Below are 24591 nucleotides of genomic sequence, written 5' to 3' on the forward strand. Positions count from 1 at the left end.
AGCTTCAGGAACCTGTTTCTCTGCAGAACTTTCACCTTGCTTTGAAGTTTTATCTTCAAGCTCCTTGTCATCAAATTTAACGTGCATAGATTCTTCAACACAGAGTGTTTCTGAATTATACACTCTGTATGCCTTTGACCTTTCAGAATAACCTAAAAAGATTCCTCTTTGGGCCTTGACATCAAATTTCTTTAGGTAGAGCTTGTTGTTCAGAATGTAACATGTACATCCAAATTGATGAAAGTAAGAGATATTGGGTTTTCTTCCTTTAAAGAGTTCATATGCTGTTTTCTCCAAAATAGGTCTGATATAGATCCTGTTTTGAACATAGCATGCTGTATTCACTGCTTCTGCCCAAAAATGTTTTGGTAAATTGTTTTCATGAATCATGGTTCTGGCCATTTCTTGTAAAGTTCTATTCTTTCTCTCTACAACCCCATTTTGTTGTGGTGTTCTAGGAGAAGAGAATTCAAGGAAAATTACATGTTTTTCACAAAAAGCTTCAAATGGCTCATTTTCAAATTCTCCACCATGATCACTTCTGACTTTCAAATTTTTTGATTCTTTTTCAGATTGAATTTGAGTGCAGAAGCTACTGAATACATCACACGCAACATCTTTACTCTTTATGAATTTTACCCAAGTCCATCTGATGTAATCATCAACAATGACTAATCCATATCTACTTCCATATAAGGATGCAGTACTCACTGGTCCAAATAAATCAATATGGAGTAATTCTAAAGGTCTTGAGGTTGAAACAATGTCTTTGGTTTTAAAAGATGATTTCACAATTTTCCCTCTCTGACATGCACCACAGAGTGCATCTGAATGATAGTCAATGTCTGGTAGCCCTTTTACAAGTTGTAACTTACTAAGCTTAGAGATTAACCTCCAGTTAGCATGTCCCAACCTTCTGTGCCACATCCATTTCTTATCATTCACTGATAGTAGGCACATCACCTTCTGATCAGCCAGTTCAGAAAAATTGATTTTATAGACATTGTCAACTCTCTTTCCCTTGAACACAATGAATTTGTCTTCCTTGTTGATTACTGTACAGTTGGGTTTTTCAAAAAGCACATCATAACCATTATCACAAAATTGACTAATGCTCAAAAGGTTATGTTCAAGACCATCTACCAACCATACATTATTAATTGAGGTAAAGGAATTACCAATAGTTCCTGTACCTATGATCTTGCCTGACTGGTTGCCTCCAAATTTCACATTTCCTCCCTCTTTCATTGTTAGGCTGAGGAACATGGACTTGTCTCCTGTCATGTGTCTTGAGCAACCACTGTCTAGGTACCATGATCTTTGCTTTGGCACTGCTCTTAGACATACCTGCATCATTGACATTTTTAGATTTAGGTACCCATTGTTCTATGGGTCCTGGAAGGTTAGTACTTAAGGCTTTACTCTTCACTTCTTGTACCTTGTGCTGTGAGTTGGGTTGCTTCTGATTAACCATCACCTTAGGTTTTGGTACTTCAGAAGCAGTAACTGTCTTCTTCTGAAACTTAGACTTCAGAACCCCAGATTTTGGTTTCACCAGACTCTGAGGAATAGGTTCTGATCTTTTCAGGATCCTGACCTTTGAAGTCTTGGAATCAGATTTGATCATAGCCTTTGACTTAGAGTTCTTTGGCTTTGAAGTAATCTTAGCCTTAGGACTAGAAGCTTCAGGTTCTGATTGAACAACAGTTTCCAACTCAGCCCCTTCTGGTACAAAGAATGTTTTCAGACCTTCCTTGATGCATTCACAACAAGATTTTAGATTGGTTTTCTCAAGTTTCACTTCTGGAAAACCAATTCCTCTGCCATTGTTCTTGTAAATGCTATAAATCATAGAAGCTACTCTGCTTCTGTCAATGCCAGATATAATAAAATCTTCAGGAGCAATTTCATGGTTACTTAAAGGTTTTTCATTACACTTTTCTTGTAGCTTCTGACATAAGAACCTGAGCTGATCTTCATATGTTTTACACATGAAGTCAAAGCCCCTAAGTCCTTGTTCAGAAGCTTTCAGATCCAATAGAGTTGATTTTTGCTGTTGTACCAAATCAGCATATTTTTCTTTTAAATCCTTCAACTCATTGGTTCTTACTTCAAAATGTGTAAGAAGTTCTTTAAGAGACTCAACAAGTTCATCTCTGGGAATTTTGGAATATACCTCGTTTTCATCTTCTGAGTCTGAATCTGATCCAGCTTCTGAAGTTGCTGTTGCTACCAACCCAACAACTACCTTTGCATCTTCATCAGCTTCCTCTTTATCAGATCCAGATTCACTACCCAAATCATTCCAGGTTGCCATTAAACTCTGCTTAATCTGCTTCTTGAGTTTGCTTGGTTTGAATGTAGACCTCTTTGACTTATCCTTTGACTTTTCTCTTTGAAGATCAGGGCATTCAGCAATGAAGTGTCCAGGCTTCTTACAGTTGAAGCATCCCTTCTGATCTTCTTTCTTTGAGCTTCTGGAGTTACCCCTTCTGGAGAGAAATTTTCTGTTCTTCTTGGCCAGATATTGAAGTCTGTTTGAGAGCATGGCCATTTCAGCAGCATCTGGTTCAGAATCTGAACTTGACTGTTCTTCCTCTTCAGATTCAACCACTCTGAGAGCTTTTGATGACTTGCCTTTGGATGGAAGAGCTATTGATTTACTCTTCTTAGTAGACTCATGTTCATTAAGACTTAACTCATGAACTTTGAGAGAACTAACAAGATCTTCGACACTTAAAGTGTTTAAATCTTTAGCTTCCTCAATGGCAGTCACCTTCGGTCTCCATCTGGCAGGTAAGCTTCTGAGAATCTTGCTTACATGATCAGAAGCAACATAGCTCTTCTTTAGAATCTGTAGCCCAGAAACTAAGGTTTGAAACCTTGAGTACATCTCCTCAATAGTTTCATCATCCTTCATCTTGAATAACTCATACTGATGTACAAGCAGAAGAGCCTTTGCTTCTTTGACCTTCTTGCTCCCTTCATAATTTGAACAGAGAGAAGCAAACATAGCTTTAGCAGTGGATTTGTCACTCATTTTTATGTACTCCGCTTTGGGTATGGCAGTGACAAGAGCTCCTCTGATAATATGATGCTTCTTGTAGAGTTTCCTCAGTTCTGGAGTATGTTTCTTTCTATCCACAGCAGCTCCTTCTTCATCAAGGACTAAATCACCAACACCATCTTCCAGAATATCCCATAATTCTTCATCTAGGCTCATGATGTAACTGTAAAAATTGGTCTTCCACCAAGAGAACTCTTCAGCATCTCCATTGAACTTTGGAACTTTTCCAGCACTGGTTTTCTTACTATCACTATAATCATGTGAGACATTTTTATAGCTAGTATCACTAGAACCAGAACCATTAGGAGGAGGAGTAGTCATGTTTTTCTCAGAACTTTGACTGTTGCACGGTTAAGTGTTACACAACAGACCAAGGCTCTAGATACCAATTGAAGGTGAGAAAAACACAAGAAGGGGAGGGGGGGGGGGGGGTTGAATTGTGTTTTGAAAAATTCTTCGTTTCTCCTAAAAACTGAACACACTGATCAGAAGCTAAGTGAGACAGCTTCTGAAGTGATAATCAGAATCTAAATGCAGCGGAAAAAACAGAGAGAGAAGAAGAACGACACAAAGCAATTATACTGGTTCCTTCCACAATCCGGAAGTAGTCCAGTCCCCCTTGCACTTCCAAGGAGATTTCACTATGAGTAATATCTGATTACAAATGCTCAAGCACACAAGCAAGAGACTTCCTTTGCTCAAGCACACAAGCTAGAGACTTCCTTTGCTCAAGAACACAATCAAGAGACTTCCTGCTCAAGCACAACTGCAAGAGACTTCCTAACTAAACAAAATTACACAGAAAATTGTTTAAGGTTGAACACTTGATATACAATCAGAGGTGTTCACAATACAAATCAGATACAGACTCAATGGACTTAAGAATTTCTAAGATATGACTTTGAGACACAGAAATTCTAAGTGAATGCAGAACAATTTCAGCAGAGGTTTGGTACTTGTGAAAATCTTGTGAGTCTTTCGTTCAGCGTTCTTGCATTTCCAAATCTCTAGGTCTTCACTCCTTTATATAGAGGTGTGAAAGAGACGTTGTGAAATTGCCAGCACACCAAAGAGTCGTTGTTGAAGCTTGATCTTTCACCAATGATCTTTTGCCTGATTTGGTTGTTGTCCTATGAAGAACCAATTTGAAATCCATTCCTTATCCAAAGGAACATATATGCAGGCGAGACCGTATTCTGGAGCTGTTTTCTTGTCTTGTAGCGTGGACACAAAACAGAGTGGTGGAGAACGTGGTTGTACAATTCGTACAAAGTACAATGTCAACGCTTTCGTCCAAATTGCAAGCACAAGCCTTCAAACACCTTTGAAATGACCGTTGCAATGTTCCACTAATTTTCTGCTATGTTTTCGAATCCAATAGACAGCTTTTGCAATGTAGATCCTTCAATCTTTGAATGTTTTGCAAATCCAGTTGATCTTCAGCTTCTGGTGAAATGACTTCTGATGAGGCAGCTTCTGATGAAGCAACTTCTGCAGCTTCTGATGGTGCAGCTTCTGATGATGTGGCTTCTGGACCTCTTGTCTTCAGAAGCACTATTCTTCAGGAGCAGCTTTACTTCAGGAGCGGTATTTCTTCAGGAGCAGCTTTGCCTTCAGAATCATCTAAGCTTCATTTCCTTTGCTCTTTATTTGCTCATTCAGAACCAATGATGATGTAACTTTATAATTATGGTCCTGTACACTTGAACAAATATTAGCTAGTCCAATTTACAATTTTTAATACCTTGTTATCATCAAAACTCCTTAAGGTTCATTGTTAAACACATTTTGTTCCAACAAAAGAATGGTTGTCAAAATATCATTTCTCCAAAATAAAATACAATCCAGCCCCCTAAGTATTGCCCCTTTTGCAGTTTTGGCCCCCCACGCCAATTTTGACAAATTCAACGCTGACTGGACGCTACGTGTGTAATTTTCAATTTAAAAATAAATAACAATGCCACGTGCGTAATGATTTAATTATTTTTTTAAAATTTTTAATTAAAAAAATAAAAAAGTAATTATTTTAATTTTTTTGTTTTTTTATTATTTTAATTAAAAAAATAATTTAGAAAAAAAACAAAAATAATTAAAGCATCACATACATGGCATTTTTATTTATTTTTAAATTGAAAATTACACGCGTGGCGTCCACATCAGCGTTGAATTCGTCAAAATTGGCGCGGGGGAACAAAACTGCAAAAGGGACAATACTTATGGGGCTGGATTGTATTTTATTTTGTTAGGAGACCAAAATCGCAACTTCCTGATACTTAAGGGACCAAAACTGCTGTTAAGCCTAATATATAAATAAATCATTTTGAAGATATGTGTGTAGCCACCTCAAGTGTATGTCTACATGTATTTGTAATTGATAGGGTTGAGGTACAACTTTACTCCAATTTAGCATGTAGTACATGAGGGGAATGTTTTATTTATTACAATGCTTTTTATTAATCTTATTTTCCTGTTTTGGTCAAATTCACTTTGATTTCATGTAAAAGGGTTTTGCCGCATTTCAATGAAAATGGTTTCCATCATGATGGTATGATGGATAAAAGTGACTAAAAATGATTACCAGCAGCAATTTTGTGTACCTATAGTTAACTAACTAAGCATTGAAGTCAATTCAATTTTGATTTTTTGACCATGGTCTTCAATAATCTTATTCTTGTCGATTACTTTTTGCTATTTCTCTAACTTTTTCTTTGTTTGTTTGTGAAAATAATTTAGGGTAAAAAACTTCATTTTCTAAAATTCCTCCGACAATAATATGAAATTTGAATTTCACATCAAATATTGAAAATGGAAAAATATATTTAACTAAAGGGCTACGTCATTTATAAGAGATGTCATTTATTGTAAACTTCTTTAGATACAGTGAGATTTTTCCATTATAATCTCAATTGTACAAAGTTTAGCATACTCAAAATATAGCAACTAACTTCGTACTTTGATTTATCATTGATTTTCTAATAATGGTAAACAATTTGGACTCTTGACAAACATCTCGAAGAAGTGTCTATATGAATTAGATTCGATCTAAAATTAAAGTACATAAAAATCACTCAAAAAATTTACATTGACTTATGTGTTGGAGTCTTTACAAGTAGACACTATCATGTGTCTCGATATTGTTGGTGCCTTCACCATCATTATTTATGAAATTAATTAGTTCGCCCTTACATCAAATGAGATACCTCACCTTAAAACTCTATGCCAACACACTAACAAAACCTTTCAATCATAATTTTTAAGGAAAAAGTCACCTAAATAAACAAAATTTCTTCTTTTTGAATGTGAAATGGAATTCAAAGTCCTTTGAACCATAACAAGAAACCTTTTGGACTAAACAAATCGACACATTGGGACAACACTATCATCAACTTTGTTAACTAGTAGAGAGACGATAAGAACTATATGGCTAGTTCATCAAATCTAGCACGTTTGTGATATTGAATGGGCCCATTTTGGAAACTTGTCTTGGGTAAAAATTTCAAATCCATTAAATATTAGGTTCCCACATAATAGGAAACAAATGAATATTGCAATGACAACTCCAATTTTATGCAAGACATAGAAAAAGATACTCATGTTTTGTTCTGTCTGCCTTGAGATTTTTTTCTCCCTTTGTACAAAATAAATATATTAACATGTCTTATTTATTCATTTCTGTATTCTATGAACTAGGACTACAATGATGCTTGTTTGAAAAGTTGATCATAGTAGAATTAGCTTAAATCAAGTTTGATTAAGGACAGTTAAAGCACATCAATATTAAATAAGCAAAAACTTGACATTAGCATTAATATATGTTTATATTAAAATGACAAATTGTCACATCAACTTTTATTTAAATCCTGATTAAATTTTCACCACTACTAGAAAGAACACCTCCCATTATTAGTATTTAACGACTAATTATTTTTAATAATGCATTAATATACTCTATGTAATGAGTCCCTTTCTGCAGCTTGATTGTATTTCTAGTCGAACACGGAAGAATATTTTTGTTGTTTAATACTAGTATTTATATATGCTGTTAACTAGCATACCATTTACAATATTTTAGAATTGTCATTAAAGTACTTTTTCTTTTGTCTCGTAAGTTTAGATGAGTTCGTAGTTATCAAAAATATTATTTGTAATGGTCGTAAGTTTAGATTAGTTCATAGTTATCAAAAACATTATATGTAATGGTTTGAAGTTGAATACAAGGTTCCTCATTTCCTTATTCTTAAAGTGTGTAAATCTGGTTTCTAAATTATTTGAAAAAAAATACGTCTTATTTCTTTTAAAAGAAACCAAAAGGAATGCCGAATATTCAATGATAATTAAAATCTAAACTAGGCTGGCACTTCAACCGTCACTAGCCAAGCACGCCCAAATATTAAAGATTACTCCCTCCGGTCAATATTATAAGCAAAAGTTTACTTTTTAGATTCATTCAATAAATGATGTATGTAGTCTATATATAGACCACATACATCATTTACTGAATGAACCTAAAAAGCCAATTTTTGCTTATAATAGTGACCGGAGGGAGTATAAAATAGAGAGAAAAAGATATATCAATGAAAGATATAAAACAAAATACAAGAAAAGATTATTTCAAATGAACATTCCGCAAATATTCCGCCCTAAAACATTTTGAGGTGAAACTCCACCATGTATAACCCTTGTTGGGGAGTCAATAAAAGGTCGATGATTCACAACCACAAAAGAGCGAGACGATACATCTCCATCCAAAATCTTAAGGTATTAACTATATGGACCACATCTCTTATATATCATACATTTTAGTCGTTTATATCATTATATGTGATGTGATACTTAACTTCTCACACTTAAAATCCAACAATTTCTCCTTCAAATGTGAGTTACCACCTCCTATATCATGGTCCAACACATGATCCAACTCCCACTCCTTTATACCAAACCGAATGAGGACTCTCATACGACTTGAAAGAGAGTATGCAAGAACTCGGGAGCAACTACGAACCAATGCTCTAGGACCACAAAGGAGGAGACATCACATCTCCACAAAAAACCTCCAAACATTAGGTATATGAGTCACATCTCTTACATATTCAACATTTTTTACGTTAATAGGCGATAAGAGACTTAACCACTCATAATTGAAACTCATGGGAAAAAACACAAAAAGAAGCTAATTTGTTAACAAAGCGTGGTTTTATTCTCTAAAAATATGAGAGACCTCGAAAACCATGCTATTGGTGAGAAGAGTGCACTTGAGCAGTTGAGCCATCTATTTCTAGCTTCCAAGGAACAATATGGAGAGAAGAAAAGGCAAGAACCACAAAAAAAAGTTCCTTTCAACTACAGATTATGACAACATTAAAGTAGTTCTTGTCACATATTAATCACTAGAATGGATCGCTTTCTTACCTGGGGCTTGTTAGCACTTGTTAAATAAACAATTATCGTGTAAGCACACTTATATATAAACTATTTTGATAATTAAGAGATGGTTTGTTTTCGTATAAATTGTAAGCTGTGTTTATAAGTTGTCTTAAAATACTTACTAAAAAACAGTTTTTTGACATGTCATGAGTTAAACTCTATCAAACGTTTTCCTAAATTTAATATTATATAAGTAAATGTTAGAATTAGGTCTCAATGATCATAGTGCAAGCTAATAAACTATTGAGCATGAATTTGATCTGATCTACAATATCTTTGATCTATCATGATGAAAGGTCCTTCAACAGTAATCTAAACCATACAAAGTGATGACTTTTGCGATTCTTCCTCAACCGATACTGTTAATGCCTCGACTACTCTTCATATGGGGAGATGAGAGTTATTAGTGGGTTCTTCCTCAACCATCCTCGATGGCAGTAGTGGCAGTGAGCAAGGTTGAGGCGAACAACCACCCAAGGATAGGGATGGCAATTGGACCCAGGTCCGATGGGCACCCGTAAAAAATAACCACAATGGGTAGGGTAAAACCCCGCTTTTATGGGTATGGGCTTGGATCCGGGTAATTACCCGCAAATTTAGATGGGTATGAGTGCGGGTAAAGGCACTATACTACCCAGCCCCGCAACCCGCATATACATATTTATATAATATAATAAATATTTTATTTATTTTTGGTGTACAATTATTTAATTTATTTAGCTATTTAAGCATAAACCTAAACGTAAAAACAAATACGGTAATCGTTTCATCGTTACCTTCATAAGCTCACGAGTTACAAATTTATGATTTAAATCAATTTGATGTTTATTTTAGCATACACTTTTTTATATGTATTATGAATGTTTTTATTTTAATATTCGAGGAATATTTTGCATGTTTTTTATTTGGCTAAATACTACGATTTCTACTATTTTATGAGTTGCTTTAAAAAAATTTGTATCATGGTTTTTATTTCAATCGTGATGTTTTTTATTGTCTTTTTTATAATTAAAGCGTGGGTAATGGGTACGGGTATGTGCACTTAGGTGCCCATAAGGTATGGGGAAGGGCACTAAAGTTGTTACCCACGAGGGTACGGACTCGGGTACGGGCAATTTTTATAAACGCGGGTATGGGGAAGGGTACTATAGTACCCTACCCGTTGGGTACCCATTGCCATCCCTGCCCAAGGCCTCCTTTTTTAGGGGCAAAAAAGTAATTATATTTTTTGTCTTAGATATTATAAATTAATATTAAAATAAAATTTTGTATTATTTAAATTATAGGGTTAAATATGTTTTTAGTCCCTATAAATATACCAACTTTCCGTTTTAGTCCCTCTAAAATTTTCCTTCAACTTTTAGTCCCTATAAAATTTTCAATCACTACTTTTAGTCCCTATTTTTAAGTAAATTTTTGTATTTTTTTAATGAAATTGTGCAGAAATTTATGGAATATTGTAAAAATCACTCCAAAAAATATAATTTTTTTAACAAAACACGAATTAAATACGAATTTTTTACCGCCAAAAATATAAAAATTCATATTTAATTCATGTTTTGGTAAAAAATTCTAAATTTTTTTGGGAGAGATCCTTATAATATTATACATTTTTTTGCAAAATTTTATTCAAAATTATAAATTCTACATATGAGTTTACTTTAAACGAGGGACCAAAAGTAAAGATTGAAAATTTTATAGGGACTAAAAGTTGAAGGAAAATTTTAGAGGGACTAAAATGAAAAAATTGGTATATTTATAGGGACCAAAACATAGTTAACCCTAAATTATATACAATACTTACTAAAGAAATATATACAATACAAAACTAATGAATACATATGATTAATTAAAATAAAAAATAAATTCATTAACACCACAACTTTAGCAACTGGAGGGTCAAATTTTGAGACATAAATTAGAACATTCATATGGACACTAAAGAGTCTGATTTTTTTACCTCTTATATATACAGTAGTATTAACAAGTCAGGAATATGTTTACCTTAATGGCTGAATTTTTTTTTTCACCAAAAAAAAAAGGGTGAATTTTTTTCTTTCTAATATTTTATTTTAAATCTTTCTATCTCTTGATCTTGATGGTGAAATTTTATTTGAAGAATTAAAAGTCATTAGAGAAGTTTTAACGGTTGAATTAAAATCAAATTATATGATATTGAGTTCTTTAAATATGTTAAATTTGTTTTCCTAATGCATGCATATCATATAGAATAATACGAAATATTCCTATTATAGTTGCATCTGCTGAAAAAGAGTTTATCTAAATCGAAATTATTAAATTTTTATTTGAAATCCGGAAGTGCACAAGATAAATTAAACAATTTTGATTTGATTTCAATTGACAATACTATTTTAAAGAACATCAGTTTATGAATGAACTATTAATGTTTTTCAACGAAAAATGCAGATAGGATGATATTTAAATAGTTTTAGAGGCTTTGTCAAACTTTTTTATTGGGGCACATTTCTCATGATTTTCCCATGACATCCAAATTCAGAGGAACGAACCGTCTAAAGGGGAGTAGAGTTACAAGATTAAGCTCTTATCCCTGAACTAACACCTCAAATATTATAAAAACATAATATAATCTAGAACAACCTTATTTGTTCACTTTTAGTCATGCAAATCATATTGTGCTCTACTTATCAGGATAAGTAAAATGAATTTGCGGCTAAATATATGCACAAGATTATTGAATCAATTGAAACATTGATCACCATTTGTTATTATTAAATATCATTGATGATAAGTAGTGTTGTCTAAACTTGGTTCACTTGATTATGTTTAAAATTTGAATTAATAGTGAAATCAAACAAAGATTAAACATTTAGACCTTGCTTGTGCCGTGCTTGCTACTTGTTTTTTCCTATTTGGATCATGTTATTAAGACGGTTGAAGGAACAAATGGAGCCCATGATAATGATCTAAGAGACAATTAGCTCTTTTCTTTTGAAATTTGACAAAGACTTACCAACTGTTTCCAAAAACATCAATTTAAAATTAGCCTTGAGTAAAGCCTTAACCTTTATTTAAGGGAAGGGTATGAATTTCACTAGACAAAGACATTGACATGAATTTAAATCCAATTGAGTAAGGAACAAATTGTTAATTAAATTCCATTTTTTGGATAAGGGAACTTAAACTGAGATGCTTTTCAATATTCCTTATACAGTTCTAAGTCCATTTCAATTTTAATATACAAGATGTTTTGATAACTATGCTTGTGGTCATTTTATTGTTTTAATTTAATGAGAATATAATCTTAAACTATGTATTCAAATATTTGTTTCTTAGGCCATGCGGATCAGGTTAATTGTTGTTAATTATGAAGGGGTTTTGAGCCTATGGATCACTTATTATTGGACATTGATGTGTTACAATTTATATTATTTTGGAGTAGCTACTATTACTAAGTATTTTGAGAGGTTAGTTTAATACATAAAGGTAGATCCAAGTATATTCTTGTTTTGAACTGGACCGAGACCCAATAGACGCTTACTTAAGCAAGGTCTAAATCAAAAGAGTATTACTTTTCCCACCCTATGCCTTTCCATGCGCGCCCTATTTTTTTTCCAATTTTACCCCTGGTCCGGATTACGTATTTCGGATTGAATTGTTAGAATTTTGCAGATGTTTCCGGATTTTAAAATCCGGAATAGTATTTTAGCAGAACTTTTGCAATTTTAAGCTCTACAATTCGTAAAATAAAAAACGAATAAAATAAAAAACAGAAATAAAAAGACACAAACATAAAAACAACTCATTTTATTAATATATGAACAATACATTACAATAATTTTCAAGCTTTTTATAAGCTTATTACATAAGATCCTAAATCTATTTCTAATCTCCTAAGCTCCTAATTCTAATCTCCTAAGAGGCTAACCACTGGTATGTGATAGGACATACCAGTAGTTTGGCTATTGAAGGAAAACCGGAGGAGGAGGGAAGAGGAGGGCGGAAAGAAGAAAACAATGCCCCTAAGGGAGGTGGGGGGTGCTCAAACTTACGCCCAGACAGGCGAAGCTAAGAACCACACTGATCCACATGACCCTTAGATGAACCGCGCTTAGTTGCAGCGCAGTTCCATCCTCATTGACCGTTCATACAAACCCTGAAAGTTTTCAACGAGGCCCTTATCTATGAAAGGCCAACGATGGAAAACCATGGTTGTAGAAGAAAGAAGAGGAGGAGGGGGTGGGAGAGGATGATGTGAGAAATGGTGGGGTTTGGAAGGCTATTTATAGGGAGGGGTGGGTCAAAAACGGTTGGGAGGCCATAAATGCAGTCAAAAAACGTGGTAAAACGCGTTTTTTTGACTTGACCACCGACAAAAACGTGTGGTGCAGACCATCGGCCATGACTGATGCATTCCGGAATATATAATCCGGAATGCACATCTGTTTTTCGGAATATATTTTCCGGATTAATGCGATAATGATGAACGAGGGAAAAGTTGGCACTTCTTGTAGGGCTAAGGACATTCCGGAATGTAAAATCCAGAAAGCTTCAGCATTGGATTCTTTTGAAAGAGAGCTTGGATTCTTTTGAAAGAGAGCCATTAATGTGGGTTTGGACGGTTACAACCACTAACACGTTTTCATTGACTGTATTAATGACCTAGGACTTGTTTTAGGCTATAAATAGACTTCCATCTTCAACAAATACCTTTATTCTTCACTTCACCTCTTTTCTTCCATTTTCTTCAAATGTTTCTAATTTTTTTGGGGCGTCGGTGGTGTCATGGTCATTGTTGACCGTTTATATGAACCCTGCAATTGCATTGCAGCTTGTGTGGGGTTCATATAACATTCAATAGAGACCCTTGACATCAAAGAAAGACACAAAAAAGCACATAACAATATGGTCCGGAGTTCGTTTTCCGAAAATCACTAACAATCTTGTCCGGATTATATAATCCGGACCAGGGGTATTTTTGGAAATTTTGCATGGCGCGCGAGAAGGCAGTAGGGTGGGAAAAGTAAATCTCAAATCAAAATGATTGAGTTCCCGCAAAAATAAAACCAAACATGATTTCGCTTATAAACACTCCTAAAAAAAGTTTTTTTGAACAATCCTAAAAAAAGTTATATTCTTTATATTTGTCACTCTTTTCAATCACTCATTGATTTTCATCAACTTGAGCATTTGCGTACTTTTAGGTATTCTTAACAAATCGCCATACTTTTTGGTAGTCTTAACCAATCGTTAGAGACAACGCTCCACTGTCAATTGAGGTCTACTGCGGATCAATGGATTTGATGACAAATAAAGTGATCTAGATATTGACTAAAGGGTGCAATTTGACAAGATTTTTTTTTTTGGTTTCAATGAACTTAGCAGTGGAACTCACACAAAATAAATGCATAAAAATACTAGAAAATTGTAGGTTAGAATCCGAGTTCTAACATAGCAAATGTTCATGCAGTCTTTTATCGTCTGAGTTGTGCTTATGAAATTGACAATAAAATGACAATATAATTGCCGCTAATGAAACTTGGTATTATGGTAGTTCAACAATAATAATGCAGGGTTTATTTATGCACTATGCAGCTGTATATTAATCTGTAGGTGACTGAAATTTCATTAGGACAGTGAATCACAAAAGGAACTAAAAGATAGTATGCATGTATCATTGTACTCAAGCCTAGCTAAATTACTACTATTAATTATGATATATGATCAAGATGGATTGTACTAATGATTTTGTTCCCTTGTTGATTTTAACATAATCATCCCGTGACAACCTTTCTTCTTTCCTTTTTGTCTGTTTGGTGAACTTGACTAATCTAATCTAATTAGGCATATAACAAATTAATGTGGCATATCTCAAGAGTTGTTTTTTTTTTTTTTTTTTTTATATTAATAGTAAAGTTTGAACTATAAAGACATCATTTTTTTAGGGGAAGTGTAAAGACATAATTATGAGTTGTGATATTATAATTAAGAAATTTCTACGGTCCCAACTGAATTTTAACTGGACCATACTGTTTTTTTCATCAAAACTAATTAATATACACTAAAATAAAAATAACTACATACTTTGTAGTTCTTGAAATGACTTCTAAATATTTATTTTGAATATTGTAACAAAATACATAGAAATCAAGTAGAAATTATAATAATAATAATTGATTAAATTTTGTATTTAACATCTTAAATGATTTGAGTGTAAAATATTTCTGCAAGCGAACTAACTTAAATTTAAATCTGCTGAAAAAATATAACGTGTAAAAAGTAAGGTTAAGTAATTTGACAGAATCTTAAAGTGCAAGAAATGCAAATGATTTTGAAATGAAAGTGCAGAAATATATGTAAACGACTTTGTATAGACAGACGCATGTGAATGGCATGCCTATTTTCAGCAAGTGAAAAGTATCAATAATTTTGTAGATCTATATAATCCTAAAGATGGAAAAGTATCAATAGCTTGACTAATCATAATTGGTTTCCAAAGAATTTTATAAAAAAGAGATAAAGCTTGAAAAAAATTATAATGAGTTATCTGTGAGAAGTATGAAGTTTTTTTTTGTTGGCAAATGTGAGAAGTATGAAGTTGATGGCATATTATTGGTATAAGTATAACATGTGCATTAAAATAAATTATGTGGCATATAGTATGCATTTATGTGATTTATAAAATACACTCTCTAAGAGCTATAAAATACACACTCTAACATACTTTTTTTTTTTATTGATTGCATTTCATTTAGATCTAATTAAATTTATGTGGAGACTACATAATTTTATGAAATTCATTTAAATTTAAACCAATAGAAAAATATATGTTAAAGAATATGTTTTGCTAGGACTAATCTTGTATCCTTTTCTTTGTCTTGTGCCTTTGCGAAAATGCCTAATCATCCCCCTAATTTAAAAATATAGTGAATCACTATCCACGAACATATTTGAAACAACAATTTTTTTTTGTTCTGGTATAATAACAAGTTTTTTTTTTTTTTTGTATAAGAACACGAATGTATATTATCGAGCATTCGGTAACCTACATACGATATAAATTTGAATTTTATTAGTATATTTTGTCAATGTACAATTATTTTACATATGCATCTAATGATTTGTCGTCATGTCGATCAATAAATATAAAAACATATAAATTTTCATATTTATTAATTGATATGACAATACATCATTAAATACACATGTAAAATAATTGTTATACACTAACATAGTACACTAATTAAACTCGTATAATTTTGTGTCTAATATTGAACAAAGTCTCACTCATTCCTTTAATAAAAAACAGTCTCACTCATTGTCATTAGTCTTTATCATGGTTCCTATTTCATTCACCAAAATCTAAAACCGTATCCATCTCTTTTTAATCTTTTATAATGTGAAAGAAAAAGGAAGATTAAAAGAAACATACAGATAAAAAACAAAAGAAAAGAAAAAGAAACTATGTATTATGATGAAAAGACCTAGAATTATTAAATGTATATTATGGGAACAATATAAAGTTGAAATAGCAACGTGACCCCAACATAATATTTTGATGATACATAACAAGCGGGACAAATTCATTCGTGGGTTGTGTTGTTACTAATTATGATTATGATTATGAGTTGATATTTGAGCCAAACAAAGTGGGACAAACAAGATTTTGCGTCTACCTATTGCTCTCTAGCTTTGCAAAGGGAGAGGGGGTCCAATTATGTGTACAACAAAGTGACACATATTGTCATGGATATGCATTAGGGTGGGGGACCAAATCTTAGAACTTTATAATAAATATATAAGCTTTCATCCAGTGTAATCCTTAAGATTATGGATATTATGTATGTCTAAAAGTTTAAACTCAATGCTTTTTTTTACTTAATAAATCGCATGCATGCATGTGTCTGCAGGCGCGCGCATACACACTCACGTATATACACATTTCATATATGATTTGAGTGAAACAAGTAGTGAATCGGCACATTTGACTAAATCTACTTTACACGCACTAGGAAAATATTTTGGTGCCTCGAAAAATTGAGGCCCTGAGCGGCCGCAACTCCAGCACACCCTCATAGTCGCCCCTGCTTTCATCTATCCATAGCTCTATTATCGGCTTTCAAAGGGTCTACACAAAAGTGATTGTTAAATATGGAAAATGATTCCAGAAATTGCTTCCAAAAATGGAAAAGGTTTAGGGACAGAATTTCTTTCAGGTGGTCAAAGCCAAATTCTATGGTGAAGAGGTTATAGCCGGTTTGTTTTTGCGTTGAAAATATTTTGCCAAACAAGGACAAATGGTATTTTCTATAATGTCATAAGCCACGGTAAAATTGCTTTGAGAGAGACATGTTTATTTACCCGCACTATAATTTGAAAGTTTTTCGATAGGTACCTCAATTTCATTTGTGGATTTAGAAGGGGGATTAGCAGAGGCTACAATCTCCCAAAGATTATTTTTTTTGTTTCTGTAGTAATATTCTATATTTTTTGTCTCTATATTTTTTTTTTTAACTTTAAAAGAGATTGTATACTTGACCCTTTTTACTCAATATAGTGAGACTTAAACACTTAATTTTCTACTTTTTTTTGTTAACAAAAGGAGCCAAATGTTTAAAGGAAATTAGAAACCTTTAGGAAAAGAAATACAAGCTTAATCCCCCAATATGAGCAAAGACCATACTTGACAGGACCAATCTCACTTGATTAAATTAACGAGAATCATGTTGACAACAAAACTTATACGATAGAGGACATAAGACCTTAATATGAGACAACAAATGATAAAAAAAATTAACGAGAATCATGTTGACAACAAAACCCATACGATAGAGGACATAAAACCTTAATATGGGACAACAAATGATAAAAAAAAAAAAAACACGTAAAAACTCGCACTATTTTTAATCATTTTAATGGAAGACAGAATATCCCTTTGTACAATAAATTAATAAAAGACATGTTATTTGCCTATCAAAAGACCATGGTAAATACCCCACAAAAGCTTTTTAACTATGAAAAATACAAAAACAAGCATGAAAGTTAATTTATTACTCCGTTTCAAAATGAGTGTCGCTTTAGCTAAAAAAATTTGTTTCAAAATGAGTGTCGCTTTCAGTTTCCAATGCAATAATAACTTTTTCTTTTCAATTGTACCGTCCAATTAATACTCTACACACTACTTCCAAAGTATTACTTTTAAGGGTAGTGTTAACTTGTGCCCTCAGGGCACATGTTAAGAATCTAAAAATGAAATTAAATAATAAATTTTGTCTTGAAAAGATAAGATTTCAAATTTCAAGAATATTGAATGCACAATTTCCAACAAAATATTTCTATCTTTGGCTACTTAACTTGTGCCTTGAGGGCACAAGATAACATTTCCCTACTTTTAAAACTAACCAATAGTTAATAAGGATAATTTGGTAAAATAACCATTCTCTTTCTTTTAATCATTGAATTTCTTAATATGTGTGTAAACACCTAAAACGACACTCATTTTAAAACGGAGGGAGTAGAAGAAAATGTTAGTTCTTTTTATATTTGTTTGACAATATTAACTTCGGATATATCTTATAATTTTTTAATTTTTCTTATAAGGTTTATTCTTTAATAAGTTGTGCGTTTGAATATTTACTTTTTTCTTCACTAAATTATACTTTTAAGTTTGATCTCCCCTAAGCTTAATTTTCGGCTTCATCCCTAGACCAGGTCATAACTTCCAATCGACTTTTTTTGTGTGTAAAATTCAATCGGGTCGTACCTTTCAATCTGCTTTTTTCAGCCAAATGAGCAATTTTGAGGTGTTTATTGAGCAACCATTAATAATTTTAGTCATGTAGGAAGGAGAGGAAATGTTACAACCAACTTGATAGCCCAATTAGCTCATTCTAATCAAAATGAGGTTGGGGAGAAGAGACTCTCCTTCAAAACAGTAATTTTTAAATGATAATAGTGAATTTTGTGAAATTCCAAAGGCCAAAATTAACATTAGCTCAATGTAGTAATTTAAGAAACCATAGAATAATAAAAAAAATTGTTTTCTGAAATTTATTTAGTAGTGCAAGACATATAATTCAGTGTGCATCGCAACACTAGTAACATACAAACATATAACATCATAATCTTTCTACATCAGTAACTTAAGTTTAACAAAAATCCATTTCAAAATATTTGAGATATTATATCAGAGTCATGGACACAATCTAGCATGAATAAGAGGCCATAGAAAATCAAGAACACAAAAACCCTCTACATGATAATAAAACACATTATTTAAATAATACTCCAAAAAGAACACTGCCTTATGTTGATATAGATTATTATGAATGATGATATAAGTATACCAAAGAGTCTAAAACTATAGCCAAAGTTCAAATTCATTACTTAAGATTCATTGGACTTGCTTCTTTTTCCATAGTACTGAAGAGCAAATGCAGATCCCAATATCAGCAACGGCACCAGGTACTGCAAGAACTTCAACAAAACTCCAGAAGATTGATTGCTGCTTATGGTAGATGCTTGAATTGGTGCTGTTGGATTGTTCTTAGCTGCTGCTGGAAGAGTGTTGGCGTCAACCTCCCCGACATAGTACTTTTCCATCATCTCTGTTGCTGAGTCACTGTGGCCAACATCTTCAAAATCGGTGGTAGCATCCTTCCCTGTGTAAAACACCAGAAGATTGTTAGTTGAATGTATTATTTTCTCTGTTTCTCTATTGATTAATTTTTTCTTGCTCTCTTCTTATAGGCTATGACAGAGGTAATAGTTTTTAGAGTGAAAACATATTTTAATACATCAGAAAACTGTGAGACTCAACTGAGTTGCTGAAAAAAACTACGGGACTAACTTTAGACCCTGAGAATAATAAATAACAACGTTTAGTCTCCGAGAAAAATAATTTGAGACAGCATAGCCCCTACCTTCTTTAAAGACATGAGGCAAAGTTGTTCGGGTAGGAACAAAGTTGTCTCGGTTTATTTTTCTCAGGGACTAAGTTTTTATTTTTCTCATAGACTAAATTAGATATTGCCATTTTTCACATGACTAAAATGGGTCTTCGCTCTAGTTTAAAACTTGCAGATTAATGACATGAACAAACTAAGAGAAACTAATTACCTGTAGCAGAAAGTAAAGCCTCGTCACCTCCGGGATGATCATCCAAAAATGGGGTAACATCATATACCTATTACAATGGAATACAAGTTAGGTACATTATCTCGATGTGTATATACTCCTACTAATAACAAAAGTACAAATCTAAGAGTGTTAGTTTCAAGTTATCAAAACACATTCACATGAATGAATGGGTAGCGAATGTGTATTCCTATGTTTATTATAGGGTGCTAGAAAATTCACTCAGGAATAAAAAATAAAATTTCCATCATCGCTTTCCTGGGGAAGTTATTCCTAAATATAAATTTCATTACTTTAAACAAACGCATTTCGGTCTCCAATGTAGTTTATGCCATCTAACAACATAAATTTATAAGCCAGATATCATGACCTGTCCGAAGTTTGCCGAAGTAACCAATGATGAGTTCATATTTCTCTCTAAGATTAAAATGGTCTAAATATAACATTCAACTTCAAACAACAACACAACTACCACTCATATGAAAGATCGTATTTATCATGTTACTGATGGGACCGAAGAGGCAGATCCGTTGATCTATAAACCAGCCAATCCACCCATTTGGAAGGTGCACAGTTGGCGACATGGGAATCAGCAGGCAAAACTGCCTGATGCTAGTTCTTAAACGAAATAATCAGTGGTAGAACTGCTTAGTGGCAGTTATTTATTAGTAGCAATGTAGGGACTTGGGCACCATGATGTGCCGAAGTCCCCCACTGAGTAATATGAAATACTCCGTGGAATATTTCAGTGGCTTGGTTGTTCCCCCTAGACAGCAAACTTTAAGGGAGGGAACCCTCCCCAAGTGCTCAGAGTAAATTGCATTATCCTCCTCTAAGAGATTTTAAAAAGTAAATAGGTGTTACACTTTAACTCATATTAACATAAACGAATATTTTGATGTAAAGTTTTGAGATGAGAAAGCAAGGACACTGCTGTTGGTGGACATGTCCCGGTGTCAGACACCAGTACGACACGTGCCAGATGCAGGTGGCGGTGTCCCGAAAAAGAAAAAAAACAGAAAGACACGGCAGCGACACTGCAAAGACACGGTTTGGCGACACGTGTCTTTGCAGTGAAGGTTTTGTTTCTTTTTATATTAAATATATTTTATTTTGGGCTTCCAAATCCTACATAGCAGTCGTTTTGAAAGAAGCCCACAATTCTACTGTTTTTTTTTTTTTTTGGGTTAGATCGTTTTGTTTCTCAGCCGTGTCGCCAAATTGTGTCTTTGCAGAGTCGCTGCCATGTCTTTCTGTTTTTTTTTTTTCTTTTTTTGTGACACCGCCACCTGCATCTGACACATGTCGTACCGGTGTCTGACGCGTGTCCGACACCGGGACAAGCCCACCAACAGCAGTGTCTGTGCTTCAGAGGTTAGTGCAGCTGATTATGAAGATTGTTTTGGTTCCGTTACTTCAGTGAACATGGCTGCTTACAGGACAAGCTATGGACTGAATTTGCAAAGATTTAACCAGGGATATCGAAGACTTTGCTACTCTAAACGGTGTGTGAGTGACTTTAGACGCTAGAATACTGGACAAAACATGATTAATCTAGTAACAGCTGGTTGCTTGTAATGTTGAGTTTACAGATTAGATTCTCCAAAGCAAGGTTATCAACTCAAGTCTACATAACTTCAAAAATTTCCGCAGACACTACCCATAAGAGTTTACTAATTTAAATATAGAATTAGTGTTGAAAACATCTACAATGGTATGTAAACACATTTATTGTGTGTATAGTAAATATCCAACATTCTAACTTGGTAATGAAGCAAACCACAATACTTATGTTTAAAAAAATCAGACCACACCAGAAAAGACCTAGCATTATAGTTTCATTGATGAACAAATTTATAAATCACAAGATAAAAAGAACACTAAAAGTTAAAAATCCATGGACAAATTGACAAATCACAAGGCTTAAAATTGCTAAAGAGTGAAGAACGGTGTGACTGGATTCGACTCAATGAAGCTAGATTCAACTTGGTAGAGTTAGGTTTGTAATAAACTAAGATCAAGATCCATCTCCCATAACAAGCTGAGAATGTGATCTATCTATATATTTTGCACAGTTGCAAAGGTTTCCATGTCAAAATGATGAGAGAAAAAAAAAAGGACAATCCAATTTTCACAGTATGAATATGTTTTGATAATTAGACGGAACAACTCTCTAAATCGTTTGATAGCATATTCCTTCTAAAACCATGTAACTTTATCCAATTTTTACAGCAAATTCAAATTAGACTCTATTTATATCAGTGGAAACCTTTTAATGCAAACAAGTTAAACCAATTAGTATAAAATTAGATGCCACATACAATATTAAAGCAAAATGTTGGTCCCCCAATTTTTTTTTAACTACAATAACCTTGTGCCTAAAACTCCCATTATCCTCACCTGTCAAGCACGGAATCCGACACAACAGACAAGGAGACACTGCTAATGTAAAAAACAACATTTGACACCAACACCACTGCATACATATTAAGAGTGTCGGACAACGCGACACGCTTAATGCTAAGGTGTCCGTGCATCATAGTTCCTTACCTCTCATAACAGGGGGTTAATAGACATTTGGATTTTTACAAAATGATGCAAAAAAACTGTAATGGTTAACATCACGGAAATTAGATGGATTTTTGAAGGAAATGAGGTTAGTGTTTCAATAAATTTATACTCTTTTTGAGGAATGCTAGCAAGACTCTCTTAAACATTCAATCTCTTATTGGGTGAAACCAATGTATGTCCCAACACTTCACATTGATTTAACCCAATTAGAGAGTGAGTATTAACGAGAGTGTTGCTGGCACTACTCTTTTTTTAAACTTTCTCGATTTTGGGTGAAAATTAATTTGATAAGATTTAAAAAATGTAGTCATTCTAATTTGTAGGAAGATCAAGGATCTGAAAGTTTTGAGTATATAAAAAATTGATCAAAAGATAAGATCATACCAAGCCAAAAAAAATTGAAAAAAAAAAAAACTAAATTGGAATAAAAGGTTATGGACAGATCATCTAATTCAGCTGCATTAGATCATGTCATGATATGACCACAATCATTACTGCGACGTCAATTCAAAACCATACAAATTATTGACAGATCAAAATACTCTTGTGGACTGTGGCTGAAGCAGAAATTTCTAGCATACACATTGAATCCAAGGTTTTAAATAAAGATCTGCGACCAAAATCTAGACCATAACATAATTTTTTTATGTTGCTGACACCGTGAAACGACAACAATTGAGGCCACATCGGCTCCATCAGATCGCTCGTGATGTGACCACAATCGTTACTGAGACCGCAATTTAAAACCCTAATACCATGAATCATATTCATATTCCTATATCACAATCATTCTCAGTCAAATCAAGTAAAGAAAAAGTCTTCTACTGAATAAAAATGTATCATATGCAAAAATCAGATTCATCCCAGATACTAAAACAGATCAAATAACAAAAACAGATCAATAAAACAATTGCATGCATAAATTCAACTTTGACTATCAATAAAAAATTAAATTAAAAATTGACCTTTTTGTTGACTATGATCCAGCAATCGTTCTTGTTATTGTGCTTAGCCACATCCTCAAAGGTTAAAGTCTCTGATTTTGAACCCATCTTCTTCAACTGCAAGATTATTATCATAATTATTCATATAATTAATTAAAATTAAACATAACAAACAAAAATGAAGAAAAAAAAAGTTCAACAGTGAAAACCCAAAAAAAAAAGATTAATCAGATTTTAAGAACTGAAAATGAAGGAAAAAAAAATGAAGAAGAAGTTTTGCTTACAAGATTTTGACAGAGGTTGGTGATGAGTTTTGAGACAGTATGATGTTATGTTTTTGTTGATCTTAAAGTACAAAATATGAGTACTAGATTTAGGCATGGTAAACGATGTCGTTTTAGTCGACCTCGTTTATAACGCGCTCGTTGCATTGAATTTTGACTTGAATATTTTTTTTAGTTGAATATTAAAAACTATACGTTTCTTGACCAAAATACAAAAAAAACAAAAACTATACGTTTTTGTTTTTTTTTGAAGTAGTATCGTGATAGAATTGAATAAGTTGGTATATGAGGTTTTTTTTTTGACAAGATTGGTCTATGAGGTTTGAAACTCTAACTTATGCATATTTTTTATTTTTAATATCTTTAATTATTTATTAAAAAAATTATGAAAATATTTTGAAAATATTTTTCGAGATGAAACCAACAACATCTTATATGATAATTATTTATCTTTGTATATTAGTAAAAAAATATGGTTAAAGTTTGTAAGGTCAATAATGCACATTGTCAAACACGTCATCTAATATATGACAAAGGGAGTAATAAGAGAAATGTTAACCGTGTCCAGGGGCCGTCTTCAACAATTCGGAGACCCTGTTGTATTTAAAGAAGAATAATAATATTTTTTTGAAAGGCTAAATTGGAGGAGAGTTAGACCTGAAATCGAGAACAAATTAGGCCCCAAATTCAAATCTCCTCCCATGTTAAAAAAATAAAGAAAATTAAAAAAAAAAAAGGAGTTCTTGGGTGTTGAACACCGGTGTCATTGCACCTTATTAACACTTCCCCCAACCACTAGACCAATGCTTGAATTTTATTTACACGTTTAGTATATATTGATTTTCTTTAGGCCTTATATATTAAAAAAATAAAATTTGGGCCCCTAAAATTTGGAGGCCCTATGCCATGGGCATGGATGCTCTTGCTTTGGGCCGGCCCTGACCGTGTCCATGAGACACTAGTCAAATAAACAAGTATATTAGTATTGCATTGAATTTTTTTTAAAAGTATTGCTTTAATTAAAACATTTTTTTTCTTCCTTAACCAATGCATCGGAACTTGAGGCACCCGTAAACATGACCCAACTAATGATACTAGTAGTAAAAAAAAGTAACCTTGATAAGAAGTTTAAAGGGTAACAATAATGGTGTCGGAGAATCAAGATAAACGAAGAAGAGTCAACAAA

General features: G+C 33.1%; 1 protein-coding gene across 2 annotated transcripts in view; it reads right to left on the reverse strand.

Moving 5' to 3' along the window:
• LOC146897463 (cytochrome b5-like) overlaps positions 1-23452 on the reverse strand; it is a 50535-nt gene extending 27083 nt beyond the window's left edge. Inside the window, exons 1-5 of one of the 2 annotated variants that reach the window (XM_085738084.1) lie at positions 23406-23452; positions 23143-23238; positions 19589-19655; positions 18861-19131; positions 15319-15380 (exon numbers count right to left, since the gene is read on the reverse strand). In XM_085738084.1, the coding sequence (XP_085594210.1) occupies positions 15319-15380; positions 18861-19131; positions 19589-19655; positions 23143-23229 (487 nt within the window). In that variant the 5' untranslated portion in view covers positions 23230-23238; positions 23406-23452. Of the gene's footprint in view, positions 1-15318; positions 15381-18612; positions 19132-19588; positions 19656-23142; positions 23239-23405 lie in introns of those variants that run through there. The other variant, XM_085738085.1, reaches the window with a different exon arrangement.
• Positions 23453-24591: the final 1139 nt, after the last annotated feature.

This window comes from Medicago sativa, chromosome 8 (assembly GCF_051527215.1).
Source record: "Medicago sativa cultivar Bolivia chromosome 8, Bolivia_mono, whole genome shotgun sequence".
NCBI lineage: Eukaryota > Viridiplantae > Streptophyta > Magnoliopsida > Fabales > Fabaceae > Medicago > Medicago sativa.